General features: G+C 33.1%; 1 protein-coding gene across 1 annotated transcript in view; it reads left to right on the forward strand.

Moving 5' to 3' along the window:
* Nucleotides 1-13,502, forward strand: part of LOC124364523 (homeobox protein OTX2-like) — a 75,860-nt gene that overhangs the window by 32,200 nt on the left and 30,158 nt on the right. The window contains exon 2 of the mRNA XM_046820073.1: nt 4,978-5,019. Coding sequence (XP_046676029.1) covers nt 4,994-5,019 — 26 coding nt within the window. The 5' untranslated portion in view covers nt 4,978-4,993. The remainder of the gene's footprint in view (nt 1-4,977; nt 5,020-13,502) is intronic.

The raw sequence follows: 13,502 nt of genomic DNA on the forward strand, positions 1-13,502 counted from the left end.
CGGCCACAGATAGTCGGGGGGTGGGTTGACGGTGGTGGGGAGGGGTGGGGAGATGCAATGATTCCACATTAATCAATCATTGAAGTGCCCGCGTGTATCGCCGCACCGCCAGCATTACACGACCCATTCACTGCTGATCATATCACATGTTTATGTGATACACAAACTCTTTTGTTCGCGTTTACTAATTAAATATTTACTATTACAACCTCCTACTACGTCCTCGATGCAAGAGTAATTTTGTTCAGAATTTTAAAATACTACTTTGACTGTCACTTCTTAGTGATTATTTATTGCTGATTACAATATGCAAAATACATTTAGTCCTATGAACTAACATGTCAATGGTTATTTTAATTTTTAAGAACCAGACCGTTCCTTCTTGAAATCGTGTCATAGTCTATATGTTTGTCAATCTTTGCGATACCTCTTGTTAGAAAGGTCCGAGTGACTTTTTTTGGTTACTCTTGGTACAGAGAAGAACTCTTGATTTTGGAGTTAAAACGTCAAAGGACAGCTAAGTTACAGTCGTTTCTGTCAGAAGTTAGGTTAATCAGAATATCCATCCAGCCACCACTGCTAGTAAGCCTCGCAACGACGTGTGTGATTTTCATGCGCACAACCTGTAACATTCCACAAAAGGGAACATAGATGTATTGTATTTAATAAGCACAAAAGGAACATGTTCAATTATTATCTGTACTATCCAAGGAAAGATGTATATTAAGTTTGGTAAAGACGATCATTCCGGTCATTTAATGTTCCTTTGAATGAGTCCACTTTTAGTTATTGGCTGAGCGTTAGCTATGCCTATTACTCGAGGTACTGGAAACATTTCATTTCCATCCGCATGTTATCTATAAAACGATCATATCTATAGACCTGACACTGTGCATAGTTTCTATATGATAAAAACTGAATTAGATGATGATACATTCCACTCTATAAGATTTGGCCGCGTGTTAGGGAATATTTTTACATTGGTCTTATGGGTAACTATTTTGGCAACGAGAAAAAGCAAAAAAATAAATGTTGTAACACATTCAGTTTAGTCACAAGATATTTTAACATCTGACATATGTAGCCTAACTAGCACAACGCATAGAACAATATTTTATGGTGACATGGTGGTTAGACTGTTATTATTTGAACACTGGTATGAAACCCAATTTGATGAAGGAAAATGTGAATATATCACGTGGAAAAATATTTTAAGAAAATTATATCTGTAGACTTCGAATGTTCTATGAAACCTAGTTTTTATATAGATAAGAGTGAATTCTATGATAGTGCATGTCCAACCAAGGGATTTGGCTGAATATCGTTGAAGCCTATCACTCAGTAGGTTGACACATGTTCACTTTTGTTTGCTGGGAGATGTAAACATTTCTTTTCCGTATGATTTCTTAATATCATATTTCCGTTCCGTCCTCGAATAATGACATTAGCTATAGGCTAATATTTTGCAGTGAACGTCAGAGAAGCGTGGTGTGGTGTACTGCTACCTTGTCGTACAACTGGGTCCGATAGCATTTCTTTGTTATCTTTACAGGTTTGACTGTAATAAAGCGTTATGATATACAAGACCAAAGCTAGTAATTTTTTTTAAGGAGGAGTCGATCCCCTTTTAAGCCTTATTCTGTCCGTTCTCATGGGCCATTGTCCTGGGCGAGGATCTTATCAAACAGAATAAAGGGGAGTGTCAATACAGCACAAGGTCGATGGTACTGATAAAACTTGCTTCGGTCACAGACTGGATTTAAACCTGAGCTATATCTAACTCAGAACCAAAGTCCAACGTCTTAGACCGCTCGGCCTTCGGCACTCCCGATAAATTAGTAGTAAATTTATTAATAACGTACTTCGTGACTTTATTGGAATTGAAAGAGCAGATCCGCTATTTTTCAATCAGTGAATGGATTTAACTTCGCTAACAAACAACATTGATTTCAAAATTGTTCTATCTCTAAGACGTCCCTCACATTTATCGAGAATCAAGTATTATTTTACCTAATTTTTTAAATTGAATTAATCAAATGTGTTTTAAATTAAACTGAAAAATGAACCTAAATTACTGAGTAAAACAAGGCGGCTCTTTAAGAGTTTGTTTTATTGGCAGAACGTTTTAAAAATGTGTTGTTTTGATGTTGGTTGATCAAGAAAATAATTTTAATATTTGTCATTTGACAATAAAAGGCTGACCGTGAGAAAATAGGTACCGTAGTGTTTTCTCTCCCTCCTGAAATACGAAGACGATTTGTAACCACTTACAACATTGTTCATTCATAATCATTACTATCGTAAATTGCAGCGATTTATGTCGTAACCCCAGCATCACATGAATGATTCAACAAAAAAAAAATTAAATTTCAATAAACAAAAAAATTATCTTTATAGAAATAAACTCTAATAAAGTATATATATTCTGCTTATTTTACATTTGTGTATTACGTCAAAGTTGTTTTCATTACTTTATCTACGACTGTACTGCGTGGTAGCCTACTCGTATGTTAAAAAATATGCGTAAAGCTATTTTAAATGGCCAAGAGATTTCTGGGTGTCATTATTGCTGGTTAACCACAGATACAGCTTACATCGTATGAAACCAAGAGTTCAGTCCATGCGTCTGTAATAATCCAGGAGTAGGCAAATTGCATTGTATATAATCAAGGTTGAAAAGGGTTCAAAGTAATGTAAAGAAATAATAATGACTTTTTTGATCATATTTTCTTATATTGAAACACTTAAAACTAACCGACTCGCACATAAATAAATGCTGAGCTTCAGCCACCATGGATATGGTGTTACTTCTGTATAGTTGGTAAAATTACTATTATTTATACCTGGCGTTCGGGTGTGAGGGCATCAAGCAAAGACAAAATACAATCCGAGAGAATACGAGATCGTTTCATATTTTAAAACTCCCATTTCGAACCTCCATCAAAACGCGAAGCACAATATATTTCTTTCTTATGAGAAATATCTCTATCGATTCCAAGACAAAAATCAGGTTGTGTGTTTATAAAATGCAAATTGACGAGTCCTAGTTTAGCTTGAGAGAATGTTACAACGTCATTTTTTATGAAGTAAATAATTCTAGCGCTCTCCGATTTTACGATTTTGCTGTGGTGTTAAGGTTTATTATATTTATTTTAAACTTCAGAATTAAATGAAAATTTGTACAGGGTGTAAACTGCTAAATGTTAGATTTATAGCAAAAGTATTATAGATTTGCACGACACATTGGAAACAACTTCATGTTGCAGCCTGTAATACTTCCTTTCCGCAGGAGAGTGACACGCGAGTAATATATGAAGGACGACCTTAATCGTAGCGGAAGGGTAAGGTCGCGGGTTCGATTCCCCTGGGCGACCAATAAAACTTGTGAACATAAATCGGGAAGGCTTTATCGTCGATTAAAAATGCAGTTGATGTAGGAAGAACGCTTTTCTTACGTTGAAAAAATCCTATTAGGCCTAGTAGTTTACCAATTTAAAGATAAAATAATAATTATATCTTAAATTGTATTTATTTTTTATTTTATTTTTATTTTATCTTTATTTGTTATTTCGTAAATAATAAAATTTAATAAGATTTATTTAGGAAACCATATTGGTGGTTATTTTGAAGAATTTCAATGTTAATATGGTTTTTTTTTTAATAAATTACTCATGTGTACAACAAATTTAATAAACTCAATGAAAAGCTTTAAGTTCTTCATGAATAAAAGACGGAGTTAAAATTACAAGCCAAGAATAATAATCAAAACATTTTGTTTGTCGTTATTCAGCTACCTTAACTAGCATTTAGGCGACGGGGAAATTGTTCTTGGAAATGTCGCCAGCAATTAACGTGATTCAGTTTCACTTGCGTTTGTTGAGTTGTCCAGATAAAGGTCGCATATTACATTTCATAGAGGTTTCTTTCAAAGTAATTGAAATTTTGAAATCCGGTGAGATTTCTATGAGAAGTTTTGATGGATTTAAATATCCAATAGTTTATTAGATCCAGTATGTGAAGAGATCCGAATTCAAGTTGGCAACGAAGAAGCACGAAAAGAACTCTTTGTGTCGTTTCGACATCGTAGAGACAAAGACTACAAAATCAAGTGTAATCTAGATTAAGATTAAGATGTGATTAAGATCTAAATTGTCTCGATTCAAAGAATTCGTTTTGAGGTTCCTCGTTACCGACTGTTTTGGATTTCTTCAGGCGGACGTCAACAACAGATTCCAAGAACCAAGTCTGAGGCAGAATTATTCGTGAGGCTGCACGAAGCAGAAGGTGAACTATAGCTCTACGTAACATCTGCATTGAATCAACCATTTCCAGCATACTAACTACGTTATGTGTAATGTTGAATTACTGACTGTTAAGTTAATAAATTACTTTATTTTTAGTTTGGTTGTGTTGAAATTGTTATATTTTACTTTTACGGTTTATTTTATTTTATTACTAAAAGGAAGTTTTATTTTCATAACTTTTGAGTTAGACCTATATAAAAAATTTTTTTAATGGATTTAATATTTGTATTATACATTAAAAAATTGTAGTGTAAACGTAAATTTGCCTACTTTCCTAATAAACTTACAATCTGTTTTACTGACATTTGAGTATTTCATTGCTGTGTGTTTAGATTAATTTATAAGTAATATTAAATGAACAGGTACCTACTGTTGACTGACAACAGTTACTAAGAAACAAAAAAAATATATTTGTAACTAATATTTATGTTTGATAACTATTAGTAAAGTTGTTAATGTGCAAATGCTAAAAAGGTACACAGAAACAAAAAGGTTACCAAAGTAAAGATTGAAATGCGTCGACAATATGACTCAAACCTTTCGAGATACGAATACTCTTGTTAGGCAAACTTATTTGAACCAAAGCCTCTGACGGATGTTTATAGTTTCATATAAGCCATGTTTATTTTTTTATGAGACTAATATGTATTCTAAACGCTATCTCTTGTTACAGGTGTGTTTAACACCCCATGTGGCCTAACAGTCTGTCTGGAGGGTGAGTATTTTGAAGGGTTAATCATACAAAACATTTAGTCATACAATAGTTATAGTTCAATGTCAGCAGTTAAGGTTAAGCAGTACTGAGCTGGTTTTGTTGGTACTCCTAAAAAATAACTGTTTTCAATTGTGTTTTATTTTAGAAACCTCTACTTACCAAATTAAATTCCATTTTCCTAAATCGTTTAATTTGCAGATGTTGCCCTAGTTACGTTAAGGTAATTTGTGGTCAATGTTATGCCTGTTGGTGTGTGATTATAAAGCTATAACCTTATTATATTGTTACCATTTTAATAAATAGTAACAAAGGATAAACTCTATTAGATTTTTATTTTGCTTGATTAAGAATATTTCAACCTCAGCCATACTAATAATGGACATAGAAAATCTTGTACATGTATAGCTAAGTTTAGTCTATTCATTACTCAAAAAGAATCGTGCTTGACTTAATAAGAAGTTTCAACGTTCTAACGACTTTCGACCAAAATATTTAAGAAGTTCATTTGTTCTATACAAAGGAGTATCGAAGGATCAAACAGAACGTAACGACAGTCTAACATACTGACTTTAAGGAAAACAATACTGTACTATGATCTTTTCACACAAACATCAATAGACTTCTTATTTAGTTTAAAGGAAACCTAAGTAACAAGTTTCAGGTCTCTAGAACCTCTCTATCAAGAATTACCGCACAGACTTGTCTTTACAACAACATGGTTTTAAAATGAGCTTTCGTGTCCTTAATAAAAAAAACTTTCAAAACCTTATGGCAGTCTGAGTGTTGATGGTATTATAACAGAATGTTTCAATAAGTATAACAGATCCAGATTACAACAGGCAGTTGTTCATTATCTCTGACAATTCCCACAGTTGTGTCAGTGGCGCACCCAGGAATCTTCTCTGATGGGTGTCCGGAACATCAGGGGTCGGGGTATGGAAATTCCGGGGAGGAGGGGGCTAGATGGGGGAATTCCAGGTGTTCTGGAGATGTCGTTTATTTTTTTTTACTATTCATTGAGAACTTCAATGTGACCTATTTCTTGTTACAGTTAATCTTCTCTAAATCAGTAGATCTTAATAGCCGATTAATATCATTTTGGTGTCAATAGATTTTTTATACATTTTTTTTAAACGTGTTATTCTTGTAATTCTTGAGTACATTGCTGATTTTAAAGACTTTTAAAGTTACACTTTTAATGACCACCATGTAAAAAATATTAAAGATAATACCGTATTATGTTTTGCAGTAACTGGCCTCATTACCCAAAAACATTTTACCCTAATTTGATAGGACTTATTTTTTTATTTTTTAAGATATTAATTTGTTTATAAAATAACATATACAGACAGACAAATGGGAAAGTAAGCACCGGAGGCCCATGTTCATATGGTGAAATATGATTGTCTTGCCCTGATCAATAATGTTATGTACTTTGGTCCTGAGAGTTATGCAACACCCTCTATTAAGCAGTGCCGTGTATTTCGTAAATTAAAAAAGATGAAGTTTTAATTTATGTATTTTATTATGATTGATTTCAAAGGTTCTACATAAACGTCGAAAATGAGACTATTAGGCAACCATCGTGTGGTCTTGGGTGTGGGGGGGGGGGGGCAGGTCACGTTCGTCCACCCCCGTCGGTACGCCCCTGGTTGTGTTAAAAACTTCAATGCTATGTATAAAGAACTAGTATGTACTTTTGTGTGTACTTGTATTCAGCTCCAGTTTTTGTATTTGTATATTTTTCTGCACGGCAAAACCTATGTATCAGGTGTTTCTCCCTCAAGACTATTCTTGATTGCCTATAGTAGATAACAATTTTAGAAACGTTAAGTTTTCTGTTTAATTTTCTCGTACACATGTGGCCCTATTGACAATGATGACATATATTCTGATTCAAATCTGTTGTCTTGCACTTGCAATGCCATGAGCACTCACTACTTTTCTAAAACGCATTCACAAAAAATATAGAAATTGTTTGATGAAGCAAACCATTAAAATAACACCTATACAGTTTTATAAATTTGTTGTTATTGAAACTAACGACAGAATATTTGGAACTCTGCAAGATAGCGAATGGATACTATAAGAAAATGAAACAAAGAAGCATTTTACACGTGAGATTAGTTTATATCTGAGATCTAAGAATACGCATTAAACATGGTCTTGGGTAATCTGGGAGTTGCAACGTTTTTAAACTACAGTACAATAAAGGTCGAGCTATAAAACATTTACGAGTAGTTAAAGAATACTCCACCGTTGTCATGGGCGACAGTGGAAAATAAATAGTGGAAATATTATCACAAACTTATTCAATATTTTCCAAAATGTCCTGAACTCTTTACATTTCCTATATAATGTACTCGTATTTTACTCTTTTCAATCGTGTTCCAGCAGTTGGAATTGTTTTCTGTCCAAAGTTTTATTCTCCATATAAATATATACATGTAATTATAACATCTTGTAAATCTTGATTAAACTTTTGCTTTCAACCAAATAATCTACTTAGTCAGAAAACTAAATGTAAACCAATCTGTAAATCATTTAAATATGGACACCTTTTGTTAGGAAAAATGTAGATTCAACCTCTAAATCCCCCGACTTTTAATGTCGTGGATGGTTAATCTTAACATAACACTAAACTCATTCAATATAATGAATTTTTGTTGGCTGAGCGTTAGTGTAGCCTAATTATCCACAGGACTCTAGGATCCTTCTATTTCTAAATAAAACAGGAGTACGTACATTCTTTCCATAACAAGACTAATGATCACATTACACACAGTAGAGTTATAAGAGTACATAGTACGCTGTTCGCTTTCTTTAAGCAGTTTATACAACTATGTTCAGTCTTCAATTATTGTAAAAAGTGATGGCATACGTCAATTATGATTATATAAATCGAGTCAAGAATGCAAATCTACGAGATTTACAAAGTGACTCCAAAAGCACGATTAAATATAATATTGAACTTTTCATTCTTTCCTTTTGTGTAGTTTCCTTTTAGTAACATAGTGGAGATATGCTATTTTAAGAAGAAGGGCTTATCCATTTCAGATACAGATTTCATACACAAAATAACCGTGAATAATATAAAACTTACAACTTTTACGTTAAATCGCTTATCCCCAGCAAAATCACAAAAAGACACCAAAACTAAAAAGTGACCGAATGTTTTCGTGCATAGTATTGCACTCATTTCAAAGTTATCAGTTAAAAATTGGAAGAAACTCCATTTCTACACCTTATCATTGATCTTAGAGAAAATAAATGTCACATTATTGCAAAGGTACATATCTGACGATGGGTACACATTCTTTTAGTGAGCTCATTACACTGATATTGTAACACTTGTAAATACTGGAATCTTCCATACATTGTCAGGTTAAGAGTCACAGAATCCGAGGTCTAGATATAAATGGTTACCACATAATATATAAACTTCCATCGCTTAGAAGCCGTTATAAAACAATTAATTTTAGAACATGCTAAAAGATAGCCTACAAACTTTTCTCAGGCCGACAATGAATTCTAAATGAGTTCCCTGGAGTAAGAAAACTCAAAATTATGAAACGCTCTTCAATAGCTTTTAATGTTAGCACATATTATATGATTAGTAAATTTGTACTACAATTACTCGAGTATTTTAGTAATAAAGAGGTGTTTGTCATTCAAACTTTTGCTTTAATTATTACAACACGTGTTTCCATTGTTTGACTAACGAGGGCTTGGCTTAACACTATATCGTAAATGTACATTTTTAAGAAATGTAATTTTTAACGTATCTTAATAAATAAAATCGTATTTAAAATACTACCCAATATACTGCACAACATATTTTTTGTTGTATTCTATCACAACTAGTATATTTCGTAACGTTTTCACCATTTATTTATTCAGGAATTTAAAGCTAATATTGAGTTAAGCTAATACTAAAATTAATGCTAAGTAAACAATAACATTATTAGATTAATGAATATGACATGCAAATCAATAATAACAAATAAATAATAACGGATAATAATACTTTAACAACACCTCAATACAACAACAAATAATAAATAAACATTATAACATGTATGCAATTGTGCTGTATGATTAGAATAAATATTAGATGGTAAAAAGGAAACAATTAAATGGAATAAATTAATTAAGACTATCAAATTATCGGCATAACAAACAGACGAATTATAACAAACGTAAATACATAACAGCAGCCAACCATATTATATTAAAGGCATTCATACGGAACAGAAGCAACAGTAAGTCATGTAATCCACTAGACAAACAATTAATTATATGCATTCAAATTAAACTCAATAAAAGAAAGAAGAACTCAAATACTATTACTAAGTACTAATATTAATACAGACTGCTACTAAGTAATAAATTTCAGTCATGATCAAGCACAAATCTGTATTTCCTTGAGGCTACAATTTATTGTACTTTAAACACTAGAGAGGTATATCAGCAGAACGCTATGACATCGCTCATACCCAAAGCTATAATTAATTGACGTGTTCCATTCCAGTCTTCGTGTCGCTGAACATGCTGTACAGTACCGTACCTAAAGCTTTGGTTCGACACCGCCTTCTCGTAGTGACCAAATGTAATTGCTTATGTTGGCTTATGTCGTACTAGCAGGCGATCTATAAGCCTGTCTGTATTGCACCAGCTTTAGGCAGGATTATGTGCACCAGTCTTCTCGCTCTGCGGATATTAACTCTACATCCCCACTGCTGGTTACTACCATATACTCCCTAACAGATGCATTTGTAATCCTTCGTCCGTCAGATGAAGAGATGTCTCTGTACTGCACATAGCCTGCGGTCAGGTGACGGACTGCTAATATAACATAATTAAGTTCATCGTCACAGCTGGTTTACTACTATTAGTAAATAATATAATGTTATGCATGCCAGGTAGGATATGCAGTAGTCCCTCACACAAAAACGCATTTACCACAACGTATAACTATTCTCACTTCGATGTAATTTTTTATGAGATATTGATAGTGATGTTATATGAGTTATATGACACCACATGCAATGCCATATGTGAGTGACCATTACGGCTTTGAATCACCATTTATAAATAAAAATGTCAGCTAAACTAGGACTCTAATCTAGAAGTCAAGAGTCAATTTGCATCTTTTAAGCACACAACCTGGGTGTTTAAAAAGTCTATAAAGTAATTTCTGTAAAAAAAGAATCAAATCATCAACTGCGCTAGTTTGGGTATATCGAAAGGGTTGAGTAACTTTTCTCACCAATCACTTTGTTCTTGGCTAGACATACTTAAACTGTCCGTCGGACACATAAATAATAGTTATGTCACCGTCAGACAACACTAGATAAAGAGATTGAAAGTTACCACTTCTGCGAAACAGTCGTCTGTAGCCTATTAAAATATTTCTCTGTCTATTTCAAGAAACCCAGATTGTTTGCTTGTACAGTACAAATTAGTTCTAGGCACCTAGTAGTCCGTATAATATTTCATACGCATGTTTAGTATTGTACAGTAATCCCTTCCAAGAATATAATCAGTTCTGCAAAATGGATCTTTAAATACATCTCCTAAATACTTACAAATTAGGGATTTCCAACCATGGGTTAGTCAAATTTAAACTAACTCAAATAGCCGTTCCAGCTCAGTCGCAAGTAGTAGTTAGACTTTGTGAAAACCGAATTATTTTAAATTTATTGTCATGGGATTTTCATGTATAAAACGGTTAAGATACAAAACAATGGTATGTTAAAAATGTTAGGAAATGCCTTAAACATGTCAGGACATTTTTATTTTATTTTTTTAGTATTATAAATAACAGAGTTGTGATTTTTCGTAAGTATATAAACGGCCGCCATAATGGAATGAAATGGTAGCCAAGCTGACCAACTAACATAACCTTAGTACTTATACGAGTAAGATCAAATTTTGTACGAAGTTTGAACTAGCTCCAGTACTCCTATCACCTTTGAAATAGAACATTCCTATAGAATTGACATTTGAATGATATCTTGAAAACTGTTTAAGATACAAATTTGTTAATTAAATAATAATAAACTTTGTAGTAAGTGTTATAAGCATCCATAACTCTTTTTCCTCTAGGTTCATAAATAACGTAGTTATGGTATTTTGTAAAGTTTTGACGATTGCCCTATTGAAACCAAATGGCGTACCAAGCTGGAAAGAGATATCAACCTAGATATTTATAAGATCAATTTTGTACCATTATTCAACTTGTTACGGCTTTATTTGCGACAATGTCGTTTACACAAGCCGTGTTACGTAACGCACACACACACACACACACACACAATATCAGAATATTTATGCTGTATTGAAAACTTAAGATTCACTTACCCCTTAAGCTAGCTCAAAAGCGTAAATTCGCCATTTTAAAAGTAACTAACACTCTTCCTTATAATTAAATTTATATTTTCACTCACCATTGACACTCGGATGATGTATGGATGTAGTTATGTGGTATGTACGCTGAGAAAGTGCTTGGTATAATATTTTTCCAAATCCTCGAGTTTATTTAAAACTATAATATATGATTAAATATAAAGCTTACTTGATCTCTAAACAGTCGAAACAAAGCAAAAACCTAACACATGAATGGTGTTCTATCACAAAATGGATATTTACGTTATTATATAAAAATGTTTCCCTTCTTAAACTCAAATTGTCTTTAATAATTGCATAAGATAAAGGTTTACGTACATACCGAGTTAATATTTTTACATGACATTTATGACGGTTTGTGCAGGATATTTCACAATAATACTACAATGTAGGCCTATAGTTGAGAGCTGTACACAAATCTTATAAAGCTTTTAAAAAATCCATATTAAAAATGTAAAATGTGTGACAGTAAAAGTAATTATCTTTAAGTACGAAATACGTCGTTCAGTTTTAACGACGAATTAAAAAAAGAAAAACTGAATAAATGTTAACATGAAAAACAGTTAATGTTTAGGATAATAATTTGGAACTAAATGTCTGTCACTAGTTCAAAATGTGCATGTCACAATTGCTAATACACCTTTTCATTTCCTTAAGGGTACTTCTTATCTTATTTAATTCGTTATTTAGTTTTGTTGTTAAATAAGATTATTAATTTTACTGTTACATATATGTTTATACAAGATACAACGTCCATTCTCAGATTTTCAATGTTTTATAGACCTCGAATTAAATATGTAGCCTACTGCGAGCACTTTCAGAGAGTTTGATCAGCATAACTAAAATCGTCTTTGGGGTAATAGGCTTCATAAACATAACAACATAAATAAAGTAAACTCCTTCAATTTACAAACTGTTTCATTTAAAAATTGATTTTGAGAATCAGATTAAAACAATATATTGTTAAAACGAACACTTTGCATTGCTAATACTTCTGTCAAATCTTTCATCACAGTTCGTGCGGAGTCAGTTTGTTCCTCTTTCTATTGGAATTTAGTTAAATATGGAATTTCTTTCCATTCATCCATTCTCCAGCAATTCAACCATATTCTCTCCAGCTTTATTTTTTCATGGTGGAAATCTTGAGACTTAGTGACCTAACAAACTTATACATTGTTTAGGCCTTAACCTGCTAATCGCAGACGCCCTGATAATCTCGGGTAGGACACAAGCCGGGATCCTGCAGCACATGTGACGCGGCGGGCTAAAGTACACTGTGGCGAGCAGGCGGCGGTACAAGCCATCAATACCGCACTCGAGTGCTCGGTCAGCCCCTGCACTTTAATATTTCCGGATTTGTGGATCCATTCTGCCCAGAGTCAAACACTCGGGCGAAGAGAGGCGCTCACAATGCTGCCAAATGTTCATTGCCTACTCCTCCTCGTTTACATCCCTATTGTTCCCCCTTGCTCCTCGCTGGAACAACACACTGCACTGGAGCTGGAGACTGCGGCTGGAGAGAGCACAAGTGCTGTGTATACGCCACTCCCGCAACTCTGAGGTACTCTTGCGACATTTCAACTCTGCGTTTCAAAATTGTGCGGCAATATCTCAGAAATATGGTTTATACCCGAATAATTACACATTTGTAATAAACGTAATTTTTCGTCAGTCTGTTTATATACGTATTTTATGTTTTGCATTTGTTTTACATAAGTTTTACGAAATGCCAAAACTGAAAAATATAATATTTAATGCTTCTTAACCATGTACAATAAATTTGAGGTCAACTCAACAGGTTACATTTTAAGCCTGAATTTACTGAGCATTAATATTAGAATTTTGTGTTATTTAATTATTTTCGATGATTTTTCTATCCACAAAATGTCATAAGGGGACAAGGACTTTCTTACATATGTATTACAACAAATTTAGATTTTTAGTTTGAGCATATTTTAATTGTGGTATCTTTAAAAGAAACAATACAAAATTATTAAATCTTGAGAGTTAAGGTTTATTTAACCATTTTTATTTATTTGTCAATAAATAATCGTAGGCTGCATTCTGGGAGACAT

Source organism: Homalodisca vitripennis, chromosome 6 (genome assembly GCF_021130785.1).
Source record: "Homalodisca vitripennis isolate AUS2020 chromosome 6, UT_GWSS_2.1, whole genome shotgun sequence".
NCBI lineage: Eukaryota > Metazoa > Arthropoda > Insecta > Hemiptera > Cicadellidae > Homalodisca > Homalodisca vitripennis.